We start from the raw sequence: 24276 nt of genomic DNA, 5'->3' as shown, positions 1-24276 counted from the left end.
CAAAATTGGTTAAAAAGACCAAAATCAACAATTTCTGGGTGAAAATGACATTTAGATTTTGATACTGTTTAAATGGACAAAAATATAAAAATAGCCACTGTTTCATCCAACCTATTTTCAAATATTTTTTCTTACTTTTAATTTACATCAGGATGCATCCAGTTTCATCCTTACTATTTTTCAAGTTTAAGTCAGGATGAATCCAGTTTCATCCTTACTATTTTTTTAGTGTCCATTTCACCCATACTAATTTTTACTCGTCCATTTAAACCATGTTTTAAAAATATTTGGACAAATAACCCATTTTCTGAAACTCTTAACCATGAAAAATAATGATCCATATTACTCAACATTAAGTCATTGACATAAAACTGTCAATAACAGTAGTAATTTATAGTTATAGTCCATTTGCTCTAAAATGTCTCCATTTGCATCACTTTTAATTATTGCCCACCGCTGCATCTTCTAAATATTAGCAAAGAGTCAGGCCATCCTCTGGAGACCTCTTACACTCCTCTTCTTGAACCTGCAATCCTGTTGGGAAATTTCAGGCAACGCTGGACGTTGAATTGGCTTTGGAAACAGCTTCTCCTCGGTACTCGAGTGCAAATTAGCGAGACACCCTATCCCTTTCCATCCGAAAACACTCGGTAGGGGTAATGTCAACCTTTCCCAGTATAATAATCGACCAAGTCAGTTAAAAACGCAGTTTCGAAATCATTGACATAACAATCCAACTTATCGTTCACTTCAACAAAAATCTCTACGACATCCTTGACCAAACTCCTATAAATTTCGTTTCCCTGGCGTTCTCGATTAACCAACCCAATCACAGCATCTTTAACTTTCACTTTCATCTTCTCATACACAATTTTAAGAAATTAACCAAACCCAACATCTTTGATGGACAACAGTTTTCTTACACTAACATAATGGCGATCCATATAATCGAAATATCGAACAAGCTTAGTTACCATGACCTTGTGATTTGCCCACCTCTTAGCGAGTTCATACAACATAGATACATCATCATCATGCTTCTCTAGAATATATAGATGGTAAAACTTTAGAATTCAAGTATTCGTTATAAACACCTTCATATCTCGTAAATCTCTTCATATGCATCATAAGGATTGTTCTCTTGGACCCATTTCCTTTGGCACATATTGTAAGCAGTTGAGTAATTTTCTACGCCACCCCAACAAATTTCCTCCCGGCATCCTAACAATAACTTCATTTCTCCGGTATTTTTGATTAGTTGGAAACTAGAACATCTATTAGAGTCCAGAGATAGTTTCTTCCAGCATTTGAACCCCACACCCGATTGTGGACTGGAGTAGAATTATAGAAAACTTTTGAACGAGTCAAATAGAAAATGATACCTGACTCAAAATAACGCCGAGTCAGACGTCGAATCAGATCCGAGTCAGTCCCAAACAAACAAGGTTTTAAACCAGCTTCATTCGACAGTAAACCGATTCCTGTTTTAATGGATGTCCATTATGGATACGACATAACTCATATCCAGGACGAGGGAGTAGATGAGCAAGAAATGCAGGTGGCCGATGAGTAAAAACATTAAAATTATGAGTTTGACGATTTAATACAGAGTTTAAAGGGTGATTTACAGGAGTGACTCGGATCACCGCCACTTTGTTCCAGGAAAGTGAGAGTACATTTATGACAGTCAGTCAACTAAGATAGCCGGAGTTTAATATTCTTCTCCACTTTAAAATTTATCATCCACATAGACATCTTATTACAAAAGAACTACCAAAATTAATAGCTTGCAAAAAAATAAATAAAAATTCAATTAACTACTGATAATTTGTTTAACTGTTACGTTGAAATCTAATGTAGCATTACAGTGTAATAACAGATCTTCTCCGATTCATACTCAATAAATCCTCCACATTCTTCAATGGTCGTTCTACCGAAAAATGAAAATGAAAGGGGAAGAATACAAGCAGAGTTAACATGAAAACCCTTGTCACTCTTCCTAATCGTTGAAAAGTATTTCAAGATCAAATTTTTTTGAGAGGAAATATTATCATGCTGATATAATTTGTTGTTGATGATGATATTGCTGCTATTGAACCCTCATCTTGCATGATCTTGTGGCAGCAGTCACGCACAAATGAGATTAGGGTTTGGTTAGTTGAGGCACAAATGACGGCCAATGAGAGGAAACTATACTACTTATAAACGGAGTTAGATCTAGCGGGCTATCCCGATAGTGGGATTGTGAGAGAGAGGGGGTGGGTCCCAACCCTTAACTCATCCCTGCAAATTCGTCGGGTCGGGATCCCAATTTACGTATGTTACGGGATGGACCGTGGGAATCAACCTGCGGTTAGTGTATCATTCCTGACTTATAAAGGTCTGTTTGGGAGCTTGGAAACGAGATAACATATCCTAAAAAAGTTTATCTTAATTTAATTTATGATAACCTTTTTAATGATTAGTTTTAATGGTGTTTGTCTAAAAGTCTATCATATCTTGGACTAGGCTAATTTGTGTTTGTTTGACTATAGAAATTGGTTAATATAAATAATTATTTCTTAGCCAAATACTTATTTTAAAGGAAAATAATTGTCTAACCCAGGTGAGGATACAAGTATCCCAGGTATTTGGGGTCGTGTTTGGTATCCTGGATATCCCATCCTAAGTTGGGTTATCCAGTAAAAAACTGTTAAAATGTGTTTGACTCACTTCAATTCCAATCCTGGATAAGGATTACTAAACCTTCCTTGATTTTAGGAAGATAAAAAAGTGAGGTTAAGGTATTCTTCCAAATACCTGGGATACATGTATCCTCACCTGAGTTAAACAATTATTTTCCTTTAAAATAAGTAATTGTCTAAGAAATAATTATTAGTATTAACCTATTTCTGTAGTCAAACAAACACAATTTAACCTAGCCCAAGATATGATAGAATTTTAGACAAACACCATTAAAACTAACCATTAACAAGGTTATCATAAATTAAATTAAGGTAAACCTTTTCAGGATATGTTATCCCGTTTCCAAGCTCCCAAACAGACCCTAAGGGTTACAAATCCAGCAGTCTAGTTTAGGGTTCACAACTTATCGTTGATTTCACTTTTCACCTATTTTGATCTAACGGCTAATCCATGATATGCACTTATACCCGTGGAGGATTTTGCTATTACCTACCGACACCAGAACAATAAATTCACCGTATTCTGTTGTTGCCTTGCCCTTGACTGCCTTCAATGCTGAATTGCTGATTTTACAGCTGCACCGAATTCAGTTGTTAAAAATGAAGCATCCGCCGGCTGCTCGATTGTTAAACTTAATCCTAGAATGAGTGTGCACGGATAATGATATCAAGTGGAGCGAGAAATTGAATCCTGTTGTTCGATTGCACTTAGAGAAGTTGGAAACTCCTAACATATGTTAGAGACAACTTCATCCAGTATTTGAAGCCCAAAAAAGTTACTACAATATATTTCTACAGTTTGTGCTTAACACCGGCTCCATTCAACGGAAAAGTGATTCTGTTTTAATGGATGTCCATTATGGATACATCATAACTCATATCTAGAACGAGGGGAGGTAGATGAACAAGAAATACACGCAGGTTCAAATAATGATGTACTCCTGTTTTTTTGGGCGCACACAGATGTACCTCGTTTTTTTTGGAATTTACGGATGTACTCCTGTTTTGACCGTTTTTTTCTTTTTGAAAAAACGGTTAACGGAAAGTTAACTTCCAAGTCAGCAGTTAAATCATGTTAAAAAGACAGTTTAGTCCTTTAAATCATTGGGTTAACTCGCTGGTCTGTATTTACACTTTGAAATCAAATCACCCCATCTAACCCGTGCCACAACTATTTTTTTCAATTTCTTGCTCAAACTTACCACCACCACCGCTATCGGCAGACGAGGAAATACTCTGTGTACATAACATTCTCTCATCTCCAACTGATTCATTCATGGCCCCTCATTGATGATAACAACCCCCAACATGACTTCTTCATCACTGCAACATCATCATTTTCTTGTAATTTTTCGAATTTACTAGCTCAAGCCTCACTACAAAATAAGTAGCTTCTAGGGACATGCTGTTTTTTCAAAACCGTCCCTAAAGAGGGTTATTTGGGACGCTCATAGAGTACTCGTCCCTATTAGTGATCAAATTTTTAAATTAAGGCAATAATATGACCGTCCCTAAAAGAAATGACGACCAAATAGTATTAGTGACGGTGGAACAGGGGACGGTCAGAAAAACGTCACTAATATCTTCTTGGGACGGATTTGTGCCTCTTGGGAGGATTTTTAGACGTCCCAAGAAGCCTTTTGTTTTGTAGTGCCTCTTCTTCAGTGCACCAACAAATTCCAGCAACATCCTCGGCTGATTTGGCCTCTCTTGTGAGTTTATGTATGTTGGTGAGTGGTGGTATGTCGTATGCAGGCTGATGTGAACTGCAGGTGGTGACGAGAACCGGTGGTGTTTATATATGCTAGTTGTTGATGGGAAGTGCATATGGAGATACAAACTGAATGCATGATGGTGATGATTTTCGAGCTGGGATTTGGCCTCTCATGGGAATTTTGTCGAGCAGGTTAATGCTTCCTTGAAAGTGGTATTGTGGCTTTTCTTTTATGGCTTAATTCTTCCCTGCAATGTCGATAAGTACTCAACCACCATTCATTCAATATCAACAGCCATAAGCTTCGTCCTCCTCCATGTTTGGTTATCTTAAAACTAAGATCTAGATATACTGGTAAGTTTACACAACTGTGTAGACTCTTTGTATTCTCATTCAATTTATAAGACTCGATATACAGATTTGTTATACTGATTCAGAGATAATACAGGAAGACTCAGGTAATATAGGTTGAATACAACAGGAAGTAAACAAAGGACTCGGACTTTATACAGACTCAGCTGCTTGACCACGGAATACTTGCTCTTATTGGTTAACCGAAGGTGTGTGTTGACGGCGCAGCTATTGGTGGACTATAGTTTACATATACACGTCCAATACCCCACTTCAAGTTGGAGCGGTGGACGAATGAGGTCGAACGCCAACTTACTTGTAAGACGTCGAAAATGATCCACTCCTACTGGTTTGGTGAAGAGATCGGCTAGTTGTTATGCGGAAGGAATGTGAGTTGGTTTAATTAGAACCTATAAAAGTTTTTCACGAACGAAATAACAATCGATTTCGATACGTTTAGTTCTTTCGTGAAAAACAGGATTTTCTGAGATGTGAATAGCAGCCTGGTTATCGCAATAAACTTGAATAGGCTTTGGAATAACAACACGAAGATCAGTGAATAAATAATGTAACTACTGAAATTCAGAAGTTAATTTGGTGAGAGCACGATATTCTGCTTCAGCAGAAGATAAAAAGATTGTGGGTTGTTTCTTAGATTTCTAAGAGATAGGACTATTTCCCAGCATTGTGAAATATCCTGTAGTGGAACGTCTAGTAGTGGGACAACCTGCCCAATCAGAATCAGTATAACCAGCAAGAGATAGAGAGCTAGTTGCAGAAAGGAAAATTCCATGACTAACAGTTCCTTTGAGATAACGAACTATCCGGTGTACCGCATCCAAGTGACCAGAACATGGTTGCTGCATAAATTGACTTAAATAATTGACCGAGTAGGTAATGTCAGGTCGTGTTACCTGAAGATAAAGTAGGAGACCTATTAAGCGTCGATAAATTCTAGGATCAGGAAGAGGATCACCTGAAGTTGGGAGAAGCTTAAGATGTTGTTCCATAAGAGAAGGAGCAACCTTAGCACCTAGAAGTCCAGAATCACGGACAATGTCAAGAATATATTTACGTTGACATAGAAAAATACCTTTGGGAGATCGAGAAACTTCAATACCCAAGAAATACTATAAGCGACCAAGATTCTTGAGAGAAAACTTGGTTTCAAGTTTATGTTTGAGATCCTGAATTGCCTATTCATTGTTACCTGTAATAACAATGTCATCAACATAGACTAAAACATAAATAGATGTATTACCAGAATGAAAAATAAAAAGAGAATAATCAGCACGAGATTGAACAAATCCCTCATTAAGTAAAGCGGAAGAAAATTTTGCAAACCATTGTCGAGAAGCTTGCTTTAGCCCGTATAAGGATTTGTTAAGCTTGTAGACACGAGTTTCACCCTTTTTCTGAAAACCTGGAGGAAGTTTCATGTATATTTCTTCATTGAGATCCCCTTGTAAAAAAGCATTATTAACATCTAATTGATGTAAAGGCCAATTATTAATGGCAGCAACAGATAGGAGAACACGTACAAATACTAGTTTCGCAACATGTGCAAATGTATCATGATAATCGATTCCTTCCAGTTGAGTATAAACTTTGGAAACAAGACGTGCCTTATGACGCTCGATCGTGCCATCCGGTCTATATTTTATTTTAAATACCCACTTACCACCAATGACTATTTTGCCAGGAGGTGGAGTAGTGGTAGTGAAGGTATCATTGACTTGCAAAGCTGAATGTTCTTGTACGATGGCATCACGCCATTCAGGTATTTTAATAGCTTCCGTAAAATTGCGAGGTTCGTCATTAATGATAACGGAAGAAAGAAACATACGATGTTGTGGAGTGAACTTATCGAAATAAATATAATTGGTGAGAGGATAAGGAGATTTGGACTTACTTTGTGTTACTGTGAAAATATAATCCTTCAGGTGAGGTGGAGGATGACTTTGCCGAGAAGATCTCCTAACAAGTTGTTCATTGGCAGACTGAGAAATGTCAGGTGCAACTTCCGGTATTAGGGGCAGATTAGCATCAGGTGAGGTTGCCAGCATTAGTAGCAGAGTAACATCAGCATGATATATTGTCGGTGATGATTGCTCGGTATTGGAAGGTGAAGAGTCACCTGCAGACAAAGTATTGTCAGGTATGGAAATAGACTGAACAGGTACAGTCTTTGGATGAGAGTTTGACACAAGGATAAGAGGTTGTAAGACAGGTGACAAAGTTATACTATCATCATAATATGCCTCTTCCTGTGGAGGGGAAAATAAGAAATCCTTGTTAGTGACATTAGCATCTTTAAATGGGAAACAATGCTCATGAAAAACAACATCTCTTTAAATAAAAGTAGTTTTTGTTTCAAGGTTTAAAATGATATAGCCTTTCTGATTAAAAGGATAACCAAGGAATACACCAGGAATTGCCCAGGGATCAAATTTGGAAAATATATTAGCATTGCGAGCAAAACATAAACAACCAAATACTCGCAAATGACAATAGTTAGGTGATTTTCCCAGTAGAATTTCATGGGGAGTTTTATGGGAAAGAATCGGAGTTGGCATCTTATCAATTAAGTAAGCTTCAGTTAAAATACATATGCCCCAATAAGTAATGGGCAGATGTGCTTAAAAACGTAAATCTCTAGCTACGTTAAGTAAATGACGATGCTTACACTCTACTACTCCATTTTGTTGAGGCGTAGATACACAACTACGTTGATGGTGGATACCTTTGTCAGCAAACTAAGCTTGTACGTCACGAGATAAAAATTCAGTCCCATTATCAGGTTGCACTCGCTGCAATATTGGCAAATAGGGAACAAAATTATTTGTGGAAACACAAAAAATATTGTGTGAATATTGTGTTGCAACGAAAGAAGTAAAATATTTGAGGAACTTAAAAGTTTCACTTTTTGCATTCATAAGATAAATCCAGGTACACCGAAAAAAATCATCAACTATTGTTAAAAAATATCGAGCACCTGTGGCAGAGAGAGTCGAGAATGGACCCCGGATATCACAATGTATTAATTCAAAGAAACGTGTAGAGGAAATTTTATTTTTATTGAATGATTATCGACTCTGTTTTGCAAGAGGGCAAACATCACGAAATATAGATGAACTGGAATTAATGTAATCGAAAGTACGACATAATAATTTGAAACGATCTAAACTAGGATGTCCTAGTCGGCAATGCCAAACATCTAAAGACACTTTATTACATAAGGATCTGTACGTCCCTGGCATTTGCGGACGGACTTGAAGGTGATACAAGCCGAAGTGAAAATTATCCTGACCAATCACTTGACTCGTGACACGGTCCTGAAAGAAACAAATATTATCAATAAAATAAGCAATACAATTTGATTGGCGAGTTAACTGACTGACTGAAATAAGATTAAATTTGAAATTAGGAATGTGATGCACATTCGGCGGTTTAAGAGTGTGCGAGAAAACGACTTCGCTAATATGCTTTACCACAGAAAAAGAACCATCTGGTAATTGCATTTGAATCAATGACTTAACAGGAGAATACGAAGTAAAAAATTGCAAAGAATTGCAGATGTGGTGCGTAGCACCAATGTCAATAAACCATGGAGTAATAAAAGAGGTAGTAAGAATTGTACCAGCAAAATTTGCACGTGGTTCCAGCTGTGCAGGTTCAGGGGGATTGATTAAAGTCAGCAGACGTGCATACTGATCAGCGGAAAGACCTGGAATCTCCGGTTGAATGGCATGAGCTTCACTCGGCATTGCTGTAGCAGCAGCAACAACTGGCAGAGTGTTGTTTGGAGTTGGGAAACCATGGAGGCGCTAGCACTTTTCTCTAACATGTCCGTGTCTGTTACAATAGTCACAGTGAGGTCGAGGACGCTTGTTGTGGCTAGCTGGAGGACGAGACGACGATGGAAGGTGCCGAGAAGTATTAAGGGAAGCTGAATCAACTACTGGCAGTGGGGAGGATGTAATATGTTGTTGCTCCTCCTCTTGTTGCACAAGATTGAAAATGCGCAAAGCCGTTGGAAAGGGTTCCATTGTGAGAATCCTACTTCGCAAATTGGAAAACTTGTCATGCAAGCCCTGCAAGAATTCCATTGCTCGATCTCTCTCGAGGCATTCTATCATATGTTTCCCAGCACCACATATACATGCTTCAGTGGAAGCCACAAGTGAATCATATTGGTCCCATAAAGTTTTAATTTTGGTATAGTAAAGGGACACCGGCATTGACTCTTGCCTCATTGATGCTATGGCAGACTTCAAACGAAACAGAATTGGAGCGTTTGAGATACAAAATCTTATCTGCAAGTCTTTCCATATTGCATGTGAAGAAGCTGCATATAAGCAACTTGCACGAATGTCTAGGTGGAAAGAATTCAGAAGCCAACTTCCCACTAAGTCATCGCATCGTTTCCAGCAGCGATGTGTGAGATCATCCTCCGGAGGTGGTAAGGAACCATCGACAAAACCTAGTTTTCCCTTAGCATTCAAAGCTTTGGTTATTCCTCTAACCCAGAATTATCTCCTTGCAGTAAAGGAGAAAAGAGAACTGTTGCAGGATTGTCAGAAGGATGTATGACATAAGGGTCAAGAATCCTAGAGTTATTGGATGATTCGGAGTGATGAGTTGGGGAAGGACGCATGGATTGATTTGTTTCAGGCATGGTGATAAGACAGGGATGATGATGATTAAGAATCTAGATAAAAGGATTGTGTATCAGATATGAAGCAGAAGAGATAAATTTAGGGTTCCTAGGATCTACAAGGATACCATCTTAAAACTAAGAATCTAGATATACTGGTAAGTTTACACAACTGTGTAGACTCTTTTTTTTCTCATTCAATTTATAAGACTCGATATACAGATTTGTTATACTGATTCAGAGATAATACATGAAGACTCAGATAATATAGGTTGAATACAATAGGAAGTAAACAAAGGACTCGGACTTTATATAGACTCAGCTGCTTGACCCCGGAATACTTGCTCTTATTGGTTAATCGTAGGTGTGTGTTGACGGCGCAGCTGTTGGTGGACTATAGTTTACATATACATGTCCAATAGGTTATATGAATAATGCATTATTCAACCTTGTTGGAAATTGTAATTTGTAATTTAGAAAAGTGTAGAAAGTGTGAATTGCTAGAGTTGTGATCGGGTCTTTTAGTTAGCCTGTTAGAATAGTTTAGAAGCTTCAAGAGTCAGCTAGAGTCAGGTGTATCTAGAATGTTCAAGAGACGGTCAAAGTTGGTTGTAATAGGAATACTCTAGAAATATATAGAGTGTATAGTACGGTTCTTGTGGTGCCTATAAATAGGCAGTGACATATTCATTTGTAAGTTGTAACGAAGCAAGAAGTTAATAAGAAGTTTGAGTTTTGTAAGAGTTGGTCTTGCTTCCTAGGAGATCTATACGAGCAACATAACCATGCTCTTATATCTCCGAAGTTTCTATATCCAAAATTCCAACATCCTCCATGTTTTACTTCCCCTGATGCAACAATCCCTTCAGGAACAAGAATCAAACATATTAAAAACATAAAGATAGAATAAACAATTACTTAAAACCACCAATTAATAATTGTTTATTTAGAGATTTGCTTATAAACCCGGATTAAATATCGAAAACCAGAACAAAAGGAGAGAAGGAGGAGAGGAAAGGCCGACTAAGAAAAGAGGAGATCAAATTTGTTCTTTAAAATGTCTTTATTTTTTGACACGTCGCATCTCCCAAACCTGTTATATATACACCGTTGATTATTTTCGAGAGTCAAATTATTAGATCAGCGGTTATTAACCCTACACGTGTCATAGTTAAATTACACACAGTAATCTTGTGTTGTCAACTCATCTCAGTCAACGAGAAATTTACTAAACTAAACTTTTTTTTGATGGAAAAGAGTACATCTGTTTATATTCTAAATGATAAAACATTAAAATTACGAGTTTGACGAATTAAATTGAAAAATTTACAGATGTTTTGAAGAACAATATCTATTTCTGAGATTCACAATCGAAAATTTTCTTGTTTGGTCCTAGGCCCATATAGTTATTTATAGTAGGGTCCAACCGGAATTTTTTTTTATCCGGAGGTCCAAAATTAATTAAAACATGGAAATGTCCATAATGCCCATTACTACCAAACGTCTGTGTCTACACTGCTTACAAATTTGAGTACATATCTGTACACTGCTTAAAAATTCGAGTACATATTTGCTACATTGCTTACAAATCTGAGTACATATCTGTCTGAGTACATATCTGTCGTACTGCTTACAAATCCGATTATATATCTAAATGCTTACAAATTCGAGTACATATTTGCTGCACTACTTCCAGGTAGAGTACAAATCTGTAAGAATCAATGATAAATAAATTAGAAAACGTATTACATCACATACATTGTAGGATCATACAATGTAGCAACCCAACCTTCTATGTTCCTCCAAATCCATTTGCAGCACACCTTCTTTCAAACACACGTCACAACCAATTTGTAACTTCATCAAGACCACCACCGATTTCACAAGCTTGCAAATCTGAACCAACAACAACTCATGTTCCTATCATTCAAAATCTGTCATTTCTTGCAATAAGTTCTGAACTGCAGCTCCAGATTATCTCCATATCCAATTCCAGTACTGAATCAAACGTAACAAAGAGCATCTATTTCAGTATTTCATATACGTACTGAATCAAACATAACAAGGAGAACTTCCTATGAGTATGCGATATATGTACTGAGGATTCATGAACTACAAATCAACAGTATGACAACAACAGGTGACAGATTTATGAAAAATAAGAGAATCGAAAGACACATTACAGTATTTCACATAAGTACTGAAGGGTAAGACTAAAAAAGGAGCAAAAACACAGCAAATAGCACTTCCTATCAGTATTATACATACATACTCATGGATCGAACCAAAAAAATTGGAAAAACTTCAAATAAAACAAAATTAGAAGAGTTTTGTATCAGTACGCCATATATGTACTGTCAATTCATACACGAAAAAACAATTGTAACAAACCTAAAAAATGTTATAATGTTGAACCAATGATAAATCACAAATAACCGCTACAGTTTTAGTTACCTGTAACCCTGGGAAAACAGCATTGTCAATCGCAAATTCCATATCAATCCAAAGAACGGGATCTTTCTTGAAGAAAATCATACCACCTCTGGGACCTCGTAATGACTGCAAATTGAAACAGAAGACATAGTAAACAACATGATCCTTGAACCTAAACCAATAAAAACAAATGCTGCTTGTGTTGGTGTCAGTAGTTGCAGTCTTGCAGACTTCATGAATGGGACTAGGTGTACCTTGTGAGTGGTGGTTGTTACAACATCACAGTATTCAAATGGGTCGGCAAGTACAGATGCAGCAACGAGACCACTTATGTGAGCCATATCCATCATGAGAAAAGCCCCAACGGAATCTGCAATCTTCAAGAAACATAGCAGGAAAGGGAATTAGGTGTGCGTAATGGGTTAACTAGTCTGATTCTCTGATCACTAAGAATCACAACTGTTGACAATCAACTAGCTCAGTTTCCTATCAGTATTATACATACATACTCATGGATCGAACCAAAAAAATTGGAAAAACTTCAAATAAAACAAAATTAGAAGAGTTTTGTATCAGTACGCCATATATGTACTGTCAATTCATACACGAAAAACAACTGTAAAAAACCTAAAAACCATAAAAGCGTCAATCAAATCGATTTGATTATCATAATACAATAAAAAAAACAAATCAAAAGAAGAAAAACCGAACAAAATAATCAAACAAGATGATTAGAAAGCATACCTGGAAACAGAAAACAAATATTCTCCTCGTAAATCATAATGATGCACCATCTTGTTCTTCTTCTTCTTAAAAGTAGACTAGGTTTCTGTCAGTACGAGATATACGTACTGCTGGTTCATACACAACAACAAACTGAAATAAATCTAAAACCAACAAAAATGGAACTGGTATAATCAGATCTAATAACGAAATGAACAAACAATCTGATTATTCATCTAGATCTAGTAAAATAATCAACAAATTAGACACGGAGATAAAAGACGAAATCAAATACAACCACGATTAGATCGTGAAAACCGTAATATAAACATTGCAACAAAGAAATTTTCATCTGATTTTGTAGAAGCGAGAGATATTGAAGAAGACCATAAATCGAGAGAGTCTTATTTCAGTATCGAAGATATGTACTTCTGAAACAAACAACAACAAGTGATAAAACTAAGAACAAAACAGAATCAAAAGCAATTTGTATCAGTATTCAACATATGTACTGTTGGATAATACCCCTGAAACAACAAACAAGCGCGATTTTGATAAAATCAAGAAGCGAAAACAACAAAATTATCAAATCGAAATTTCAAATATGTTAAAAACATCATAATCTAGCCAAACAATTAAATAATTACGATCAAGATTCATAAAAAACAAACCAAAACAAAAATAAATGCAAAAAACAAACAAAAACCGAAAGAAGAAGGTGAAAACGTAATCAAAACGATCTGATCTTCACAGATTCAGTTGAAAAAAAAACAACAACAGCAGAAAGAGATATTACATAACATACCTGTAAATCTTCAAAGAGATCTTCATAAAAACTCTAACTCGTAATCCAAAAGCAGGAGCAAAATTTGAGAAGATGAAGAAAGAGAGGAGGAGAGCGGAAATTTTTTTGCCTCTGCAACAAGATGAAAAAAATGGTGATTTTTTTTAAGAAACATATATGTATTATCAGGGAATGGGTAGTTTGGGTATTTTTAAAAGTGGATTATGACATCCCGCACGTATACCGGACCAGGGGATAAAAATTTTGGTCCAATTTTCTCTTTTTCTTTTTATTATGAACCTCTGGTTACTGGGCTTTAGTGGGTGGACCTGCTACTAACTAAGACTACCATAATAGTACCTATTGGTAATTCCTACATCTAATATATGAGGGCATCTATACAAGATACGGCAAACATTCAAGTCAAGTTAGCACACATTTCCGTCCAAATTATTGCTTTCCATTATGATTTATCATACACATCTTATTACAGAAACTATCAAAATTTCGCAAGAAGATAAATAAAAACTCAATTAACTTCTGATAATTTGTTAAACTGATACATTGAAACCTAATGTAGCATATTATTCTCAAGTGACATTACAGAGTAATACAGGTTTTCTCAGATTCCTAATCAATACATCGATCCTCCTCATTCATCAATGATCTGCTGTCTACTGAAAAATGAGATCGGAAGGAGGTGGAATACAAGCTATATGAACAAATGAAACCCATTATCACTCACCCGATCGGTGAAAAAAGTGAACAGAGATCTAAATATTATGAGAGGAAATATCATCGTGCTCATATATTATGTTGTTGTTGATGATATTGCAGCTATTGAACTCTCATCTTCCATCATCTTGTTGATGCAGAAATGAAGTTAGGGTTTGGTTACTTCCTTGCACAGACAAGGGAAAAGCATACTGCTTATAAAGATTACATATCTACAAGTCTAATTTAGGGTTTACACGCTACCGTTGATTTTCCTTTTCATTTTTTCGATCCAACGGGTGCCCCATGAATTTGACTGACTGTAAAACTGACCGGAACAATGACTTTACCTCTCCTGTATTCTGTTGCTGCCTTGCCCTCGACCATTCAAGGCTGAATTGCTGATTGTACAGCTGCACCGTATGAAGCATCCAGTCTTTTGAAGCCCAAAACCTTAATAATATTTCTATACTGTAATAATTTGATAATTTCGCTTAACACACCATTTTAATCGATGTTCGTTATGGATACCACATGACATTACTCATTTCTAGGAGGGGAGCTATATGAACAAGGAACACACAGGATCATTCTGTTAACATACAAAAAAAATTCCCATTGGTACACTGGCAATTCATTTCCCAGATAATGATTTAAATTATAAAACATTAAAGTATGAGTTTGACGAATTATAATAAAGATAAGAAAAAATCCATTTCTGAGATTCACAATCTAATATATGAGGGCATCTATACAAGATACGGCAGACAATCAAGTCAAGTTAGTAGAGATTGCTGCACCATGAGTTTATATGAGGGCATCTAAACTACGAAGTACATACACTGTACATGAGTTTATTTAACTGTAATCATATCACCATTCCACTCGCCATAAGTGAATCATAATTACTGTTGGACATGAGAGATGTTGGGGATACCTCCTCCAGCTTCCCATTTTCCAAAAGCAATATGCGATCAGCCATTAGAACAGTTTCTAATCTGTGGGCAATCACAAGTACCTGCAATCACGAGGTACACAGACAGAGCTGAGATTTCGGAAACACACAAAACACAATTCAGGCTAAACTATTGAACAAAATCGACGGAAAAAATAAGTTTATGCTACTTACAGTACGGTTTTCCATTAACCGCTCTAAAGCTTGTCTGACTAAGAGCTCAGATTTGCTATCAAGAGCAGAAGTTGCTTCATCCAAAAGAAGTATCGATGAATCTTGATAGATTGCTCTTGCAATAGCTAGCCTATAATTCGTAAGAGAAGCATCAGATCCGGAGCATCTTTCTTGTCATATATGAAGGCAATAAAGGTTTTAATTCATTATCAAGCTTAAACGGAGTAATTTCTAGGGGATGGGATTTCACCTCTGTTTCTGGCCCCCGCTAAAAATAGAACCCCTTTGCCCAATATTGGTTTCATATCCGGCTGGAAGGTTTCTGATGAACTCGTCTGCATTTGCAGTCTTTGCTGCATGCTCAACCTTCTTCATATCAATTTTGCCTAAGAAATCCCGGTAGCCAATGTTTTCAGCAACTGTGCCTGAGAATAGTGTCTGAAAAGTACATGTTAACAATCTTTTCATGCATTAAACAGAGATAAACTACCCAGAAAAGACCAACCTAACTAATACTTGGTCAAACAAAATGATGAAATGCAACTGTAGCATACCAGGTTCAAATAATGTCGGAGGCTTTAATAAGATAAATACCTATGCTTGAAATGTGTGTATTGTGCAAAACCACAAGAACTGCAAGGAAAAGAAGAAAAAAGAAAAACACTCACTGTGTCCTGAGAAACTAGGCCAACATGCCGCCGAAGACTTTCTAATGTAAAGCTCCGGATATTTTGATCATCAATAAGGATAGAGCCTGCCAGTAAAGGAAGAAAACAGTAAGTAACGCAAGAAATTGAGTTGAAATTACATGCTCAGGATAAAAAGGAAACAAGAGCTGATTATTATAGATAGTTGGCTTGGCCATAACGAAATAATAGGCGTAACCCACTCGAGTATGTCAGATAAATTTAATCCCGTACCACATATAGGCTCATAAAGACGAAGAAGCAGTTTCAAGAAGGTCGTCTTTCCCCCTCCTGAGGGCCCTACAAGAGCAACAGTCTCTCCAGGTTTGATATGAAGATTCAATGTATCTAAGACAAGAGGCATATTTTCTCCGTACTTGAATGATACATTGCAAAACTTTACATCCCCAGTGACAGACCCCAAAGCAATTGCATCTGGTTTTTCAATAACCTGTATTCAGATATAAGAGAAGCAGAACTTCAAAACATGCTTTACTGCAAGCAGAGCAATTAGCAAACATAACCTATTTTCACTCTCTGCAAAATAATCACAGCTGAAAATGAAATACTAAAATGCACAAACCATATACTTTCTATGTTACAGAGGCATCCTGTTTAAACATGGGCGGTCAAATCTGAGCTAGTGTGAACAATTGCCACTCATTCCAATTCGAGTCAGCTGAATCGTTTGATTCCACAGACAGTCTTAAGAGAATAAATCTATGCCTGACGTTTACCCATTTACTTTAGTTTAAACAGCAATAACAAAATAAACATTGATAACAGAAAATGAATACCTGAGAGCTGAACTTGGTTAAATCGAACAAGCGCTCTATAGCTGGTTCTCCTTGTTTCAACTCATTGTATGCCTTACCAACACCCTGCATGATTCTTTGTGTTTAGCTAGAACAATTCAAATAACCCAACATGGAAGGGGAAAAAGAGCTGAATAATCTCAAAGCATTGAACCTTCTAGCAAGTTAGTTTATGGCTTCTTTCATGTCTTAGTAAGTTAGTTAAATATGGCTTCTTTCATGTCAAATTTAATGTTGCATCCTTTTTTCATAGTACGACAGAGGTTTCTTCTAGCATTTATGTTAAAGGAATTGATTCTCTGCTACGGGTCCTCCTTTTTCAATTAAGCTGTGTACGCTATCAAAAGCTAATTCTGAATTCGAGTTCAGACATGGCGGGTCTATACATCATCTCGAAGTTTTTTTTATGTATTTATTTTTTCAGAAAATCTTTGATTATCTATTCACAATCTCTATGAATGTGTTAGGTGATTCAATCAACATCTCAACTCTTTAAGCTTTCCACATGATGTTACCTATGGCCATTATTTTGCTCTTTCTTAGTTCTTAAACTAGAAAAGAACATGACAGAATAAGATTACTTCTTTAACTTAGATTTTGTTGTTTACCATTTCAAGGGGCCTGATACATTTAGCAGTAGAAAAGCCTTGTTTCTCTTCTACTTGTCATTAATTCTAATTAGAGGATCAAACTATTACCTGTATCGGCTCTATCAATAGAAACAGTGAAGTTACAAAAGAAAGCATGCTTGCACCATCAATAGGTCCTCTGGAAACCACCACTGAACCAACACAAAATACCAACAGTGTTCCGATATATACACCTTGTACAATCTGAGGAATGAATGCTTTCATTCTCTTCTTTTTCAACTGTTCAACTAGGTCCGCCTGTGCAAGCTTTTGAAAACGTGCACTTTCACACCGCTCAGCATTACTTGCTTTTATAAAAAGCATCGACGGAAGGACCTGAAAATTAAAGTTTTCAATTTACATACAAACCCACAATTGGACCTTATGAACTATTACAACAGCAACAACAAATACAACTTCCGATTCTGCAAAGAAGCACCACCCCTCTTCTAATTAACACCGAGAAACATACCTCATTCAAGTACGCAGACAACTTGGCCACAGTAAGATTTGCCTTCTTCGATATTTTGGACAGGCGATGTCCTAGGTAACCGATAACAATGCATATACACGGAATGACCTGCCCATCAACAAATCACCTTCACAGTCACTCACCTCGGCAGACAACTATTCAAATCAAGCAAAATTACTATTAGAAAACGCTCTACAGACACAGCAATTCAATCTTACCAATGCCGAAACCAATGAAAGAATGGGACTAACTTTCATCATCTGAGTTGCCATTGCTGCTAACTGCAGCCCACTCGGCACAATCGTCTATTCCATACAATAAATACATACATTACAAAAGTAAGATCATAATTCACAAAAAAAAAATCAGTAATTTTAGGTTTTCATTGAGCTCCAAATCTTCAATTAAAAAGCAAATCACCAAATAGACTCACATTGAGTAAAGCATAAACAGTATCAGCAATATCCGACGCCTCAGCAGTAATCCGATACGCAACATCCCCAGTCAAAACACCACCCCCACCTTCAAAAAAGCTCAAATTTCTCTTCAAAACCCTCTCAAAAACATAAACCCTAATCTTATAAGAAGAATTCAAAGCCGCTTCCCAAAGAAAAACCTGTTGCCAATAAGTAGCAACCAACCTCGCCAAAACCAAAACCCCCAAAAACAAACCCTCTTTTGTTAATCGTGTAGCATCAATTTTACTAAAAATCTCAGAGAATTTCCCAACTTTAGGAACAACTTTAGAAAGACAATAAACTGAGATAAAACTACAAACCCAACCCTTTATAATCAATTTCCATTCTGATTGAACAAAGGGTTTGATTGGAGAAAGAGAAGGGAGAGTTAGAGGTAACGATTCGAATCGGGACTCGGTCTTCTCCTTGTTTACGGAGGAGTGATTTACAGGAGAAAATAATGAGTGGATTCTAGTGTGTCTGGTTTTGAGTGAGATTAATTTAATGGTGGAAGTTTTTGAGTGGAGGCTCAAGTATGTGGGTTTTGGTTTGAAGCTGCTAGGGCAAAGTAGAGAAGGAGGAGCTGGAGTGAATCGGATCACCGCCATTTTGAAGACGAGATGGCGCCAATTTCAAGAGAAACTGGAATATATAAATAGACGATCCGAAATCAACTAGGGTAATTACATTCCTCCTCGTTTAATTGGGGCCCAAAAAAAATTAGGGACATGACCAATATATACCCACACCATAAATCATATTTCAAAATTCAGTGAAAGGTTTATTTTGCCATTTCCTAATAATAAAAATAAAAAAACTATTAACCGTTAACTCTAAGTCCTAATTTATTTTCATTTCTAAACCAAAAAAAATCAGTTTTATCTTCTTTCTCGCCTCTCCATCACGACTCCATTAATGGCTCCAAGATTATTTTTCTCTTCATCCGATTAGAATTTTTTTTTCTTCACCCAATTAGAAAGTAAGTGAACTAAAACTTACTAATCTACTTCCTATTTGCGTTTAATATGAAGTTTTTTGTTTGTAAAATTCAGTTTCTAACTGAAAAATAACTGTTACAGAATAAGGGTCGTCAACCTCGATAGTTATATACCCTAACGACCATTTTTCTGGGTTTTAAGGTATGAAAAATCGTTGATGTCTAAGATGTAGGAGATAACGACCCTTTTTCTGGGTTTTAAGGTTTTTTTCCCCTAGAATAGAGTCGTCAATGTATTATAGAACCAATTGACGATCCTACTCTGACGACCATTTTTTATACACTAACGACTCTATATGACCAAAAACTACCTTTCTGTCTAAAAAAATGGAAGGATCGTTATCTTAATTTAGTAGAATCGTCATTGTGTATTTAAGAATCGTCATTTCATATGACTACATATATGACGACCCTAAATGTTATATTTTACAGAGAGTTTTAGTTTTAGAGTCGTTCTTGTGTAAACAAAACAACATAACGACTTTAAGTGACCTAGCTAAAAAGGGTCGTTAATGTTTATCACACTCCCTAACGATTTTTCATAACCTCGAAAATTTGCAGGTTTGAGTCATCATTGGTAGTGTCAATAAAATGCCGACATTAGAGAGTGATTTGGGTATACACCCTCGACTATGACGACCCTTACACTGAGTTGTTCCATAGTGTGGATGATTCGACCACTTGGAGCAACAAACAGATAAATCGGAGGGTATAACATGTTTACCTGATTGTTTTGAGCTTCGGGTTCCTCATTTTGAGGGTTGGTTCCTTCATTTTGAGCAATGGGATCTTCATTTGCACCAATATTCATGGCTTCCTCTATTAACATCTCTTCATCAAACATCCAATCCATCGGATTAGTTGAGACAATCTCACCATCAGCACCATCATGTTTGTTATTTGAAGCTTCACCAACATCATTTGCTCCACTAGAATTACTCATTTCAAATAACCCTAACTTTTTCCCCAAAAACTCAACTTCTCCTTCCCCACAACACAGAAACACAATTTTTCTTTTATCATAAAATTTACCCAAAATCTGATTTTAATCTAACTAAACTAATTAACATCTTAATTTACCTAATTAACTTAATAAACACTAATAATTTAGGGGTGGTTTAGCCATTTCAAAAAAATTCGGATAAGGGATAACCCATAATTGCTATTTCATGTCCCTTTTTGTCCTGTAGTGCAGGGCCCCTAATTGTTTTCAGGGCCCCCCAATTAAACCAGGATATTACTTGAGTGGGATGAATCCAAAATCCCCGTGGTTAGATTCCTCTATTTTTGGGATTCATATTTCCAACCAAACACCCCCGTAAGAATGAGGCCAAAGAGACTTGTTGGAATCCGTCTTGTATTTTCATTTTCTGATGTTCCACACAGGAAACCTCTTCCAATTGGATGCACATTCAGAAGTAGTTTATGGGAAGTCAAAAAGTCAGAAGTCAGTTTGGCAATAATTTTTCAAAACAACTTCTAAAAATAGAAAAGTCAGCTTTTTGTGAGGCAAAATAGTTTTGCTTCTGACTTCTACTTCTCCAGAAGTAGAAGACAGAAGCAGTTTCGTATCCAAACGCGCTAGTACACTGAAAGCAATAAGTAGCTTATTAACTTCTTAAACCTTCCTAGTTTGGGCCTGGGCATATTATTTGGAGCCTATTATCAAAAAGAAATACATTGAAGTAAAATGGATAACCACGTGTTCAAAATTAATAAATTTTATATTTTCGAAAAACCTCAGACGAAAGCTTTCCAACGAGTACCATTGTTGCTATATTTCTGAGCTTTTAGTATTAACCTTATCATTTCACTACAAAACAATTGACTTCTAGGGACGGATATTTTTTCAAAACCGTCCCATTTGGGATAGCCCTGGACTGACTGTCCCTAATGGTTGCGGGATACCCAAACTAAGATTATAATTAGGGCCATCACTAAAAGAAAATATGACCAAATCCTATTAGTGACGGTAGAAGATGAGACGGCTAGAAAACCGTCATAAATACTTCTTGGGATGGTTTGGGCCTTTTGGGACGTTTTCTGGCCGTCCCAAGAGGCCTTTTATTTTATCGTGTTTAGCTAAAATTTAACTATAAAACGAAGTACTATATGAGTTCATTCTACAAAAGTGAACTCTTAGGATTAAATAAATACGAGTTAATTGTACAAAATGAACTACCATACGACTTTATTCTACAAAATGAACCGGTATGATGAACTACTGTTACGAGTTCATTTTACCATATGAAATACCGTTAGGAGTTTATTCTACAATATGAACACCTATCACGGGTTCATTCTACAATATAAACTACCATTTATGAGTTTATTTTATGATATGAACTACCATGGTGAACAACTATTACGAGTTTCATTCTACAAAATGAACTACCATACTTAATTACCAAAGTAACTTGAGACCACGTAAAATAAGACCGAACGATGATTTCCACTATTATTTGGAGCCAGTGACTACAAGACAAAAAAAAAATTGAAGTAAAATAGATAACCCCTTATAACTATTTTATTTAATGGCTAAATTATCCTTGGTCATTAAGTGATGTTTAATCAAGTTAACCCTGAAATCAACTACCGTTAATTCATCATCAAAACTTGAAAAAAATTTGTTTTTTTCTGTTGTTGAAAAACTCGACCTAGAATCAGTTGATGTTAGTGCAATTATAAACCAATTATGGATAAAGTTTTTTCAATTAACGAAGTAAACTCAGAACCGTTTTTTTTTTTTAAGATTCACATAATCGATAGTGGGAATCTATATATAGGAATGTCCACATAAACTGATTATACCATACCTCCAGGAACAAAATATTCATTACATAAGTTAGGAATTTAACGCATTACATATATAGGAAAATCCAGTATGCGAATTCTTGAATATGGCACATCAATACATCGTTAATGAACCTCCGAGAATGACGGTGTAATATCGCATGTTCCTTGTGATTAATAAACTTCTTTTCCCCATTGCGAATTCTCCATATGCCGTTGAAATATTCCAGGTACAATTAAATCAATTATTTGATGTTGTATGCAAACATTAAACAATGAGATAGGTATTAAAATATCGGATTACTCACATTTTCAAGATGAAGAGCTTGTGGATGATGGACGTTCACCATTTTTCTAACTTTAACATACTCTCGCATTGAGATTTTAATGTATTGGAATCGAAAAGATAAATCTCCCCTATTTACGGTTTTTTGGATTACTGGTGCGCTCATAATAGAACTCTTTAACTCTCTTCCAAAACACTGAATATAGTTTGTTGGGACGTTCGTGGAAGACTGGGATGAACAATTTCACGAGCTGTATATCTTCTTCCTGAACCTATTCCATTTTCTAGGCTTAGTGTGTGATGTGGGAGTGGCTCAAAGAGGTTGTTCTTATATAGATAAGACTCAACAACTATTTTTTTTCCAAATCAATTCACACAACCGGTTTTTAGGAATGTCCATATAGACCGATTTTTGCATTAAAAAATCATATAAAATCTGCTATGCCACAATCGGTTTTTAATACTGCACATGTAATCTGATTCTTGACAAAAAAAAAGTGCCACTTTTCCTTACCAGAATCAGATTACATGGAATGCCCACCTAGACCGATTCTGAAGGTTGTCAAAACACTAGCTATTTTGTTTTTCTAGAATCGATCTTTAATGGTATCAGCATAAAATGATTCTGAATGCTTACAATACCAGTGAAAGAAATTTCCAGAATCGGTCTATGTGGTGTACCCCTAAAACCCGATTTTAATATTGTACCCCTATAGTAAGAGCAGAATCGGTTTTTATGTAGGTAACCGTAAACTGATTCTGACTGAAAAAAATGCCAGAATCCTACATTTTTTTCACACGCATTATAGTTGGTTATTTTGTCGCGTCTTAGGCAAACACAAAATATTTTAAGACATAAGTTTTGACTCAGTCATTCATAAACTGGAGAACATAACCGAACATAATTCGACAATAAGTTAAGGACATAAGTTTTGGATCTATATATATCTGAAAATGCGGGGGTACAACAACCTCACCCAATATTTCGATTAGCAATCTGTATGTATTAACTTCAGTATACTTTCTAGAGAATCAACTAGATAGTCGGACTCAATCTAGATAAAAGTATATCGAGGAGTTAATATCCCAATCTCTTGAATTGATCTTTACTCAAGCAAATAGAAATCTGCGAGTCTTTATCAAATACAAGGATAAAAACTTGGATGGTACCAAAGACCAATATCCAAGGATCAATCAATTTCCAATCAACAACCAAAGGTTGGATTTCACAATTGATCGATACAACGCACAACCTGTGATATTTCCATTATATAACAAAATATAATGCGGAATAGAAATAACACAGACACCAGAAATTTTGTAAACGAGGAAACCGAAAATGCAGAAAAACCCCGGGACCTAGTCCAGATTGAACACCACACTGTATTAAGCCGCTACAGACACTATCCTACCACAAACTAACTTCGGTCTGGACTGTAGTTGAACCCTAATCAATCTCACACTGATTCAAGGTACAGTTGCGCTCCTTACGTCTCTGATCCCAGCAGGATACTACGCACTTGATTGCCTTAGTTGATCTCACCCACAACTAAGAGTTGCTACGACCCAAAGTCGAAGACTTGATAGAAAAATCTGTCTCACACAGAAAAGTCTATAGAATTGAATAAATCTGTCTCTCACAGAAATACCCAAGAGTTTTTGTTCCGTCTTTTGATAAATCAAGGTGAACATGAACTAATTGATAAACCGGACTTATATTCCCGAATAACAACCTAGTAATATCAATCACCTCACAATAATCTAAATCGTATGGTAGCGAAAATAGATATCGTGGAATCACAAACGATGAGACGAAGATGTTTGTGATTTCTTTTTATCTTGCCATATCGGAGACATAATCTCAAGCCAATTATTCAATTGAACTCGTACGATAGAAAATGGCAAGATCAGATCGCTCATCTACAAGAAAAGTAGTTTCGTCTGGCTTCAC

The 24276-nt window shown here is 36.3% G+C and overlaps 2 protein-coding genes across 2 annotated transcripts; both read right to left on the bottom strand.

Annotated features, from left to right (window-relative positions):
* Positions 1 to 8576: 8576 nt before the first annotated feature.
* Positions 8577 to 9005, bottom strand: LOC113324105. Its single transcript, XM_026572441.1, has one exon. It carries the CDS (start codon positions 9003 to 9005, stop codon positions 8577 to 8579), a length of 429 nt encoding a protein of 142 aa, XP_026428226.1.
* A 5686-nt stretch (positions 9006 to 14691) lies between these two features.
* LOC113323554 (ABC transporter B family member 29, chloroplastic-like) lies at positions 14692 to 18880 on the bottom strand. The gene is made up of 10 exons (XM_026571872.1): positions 18225 to 18880; positions 18010 to 18096; positions 17792 to 17899; positions 17389 to 17655; positions 16673 to 16756; positions 16110 to 16326; positions 15858 to 15943; positions 15440 to 15627; positions 15190 to 15319; positions 14692 to 15078 (listed from the first exon to the last, which is right to left on the bottom strand). Exons 1-10 carry the CDS (start codon positions 18855 to 18857, stop codon positions 14929 to 14931), a joined length of 1950 nt encoding a protein of 649 aa, XP_026427657.1. The 5' UTR covers positions 18858 to 18880; the 3' UTR covers positions 14692 to 14928.
* Positions 18881 to 24276: the final 5396 nt, after the last annotated feature.

This window comes from Papaver somniferum, chromosome 11 (assembly GCF_003573695.1).
Source record: "Papaver somniferum cultivar HN1 chromosome 11, ASM357369v1, whole genome shotgun sequence".
NCBI lineage: Eukaryota > Viridiplantae > Streptophyta > Magnoliopsida > Ranunculales > Papaveraceae > Papaver > Papaver somniferum.
This window is presented reverse-complemented; position numbering and strand designations above follow the sequence as displayed.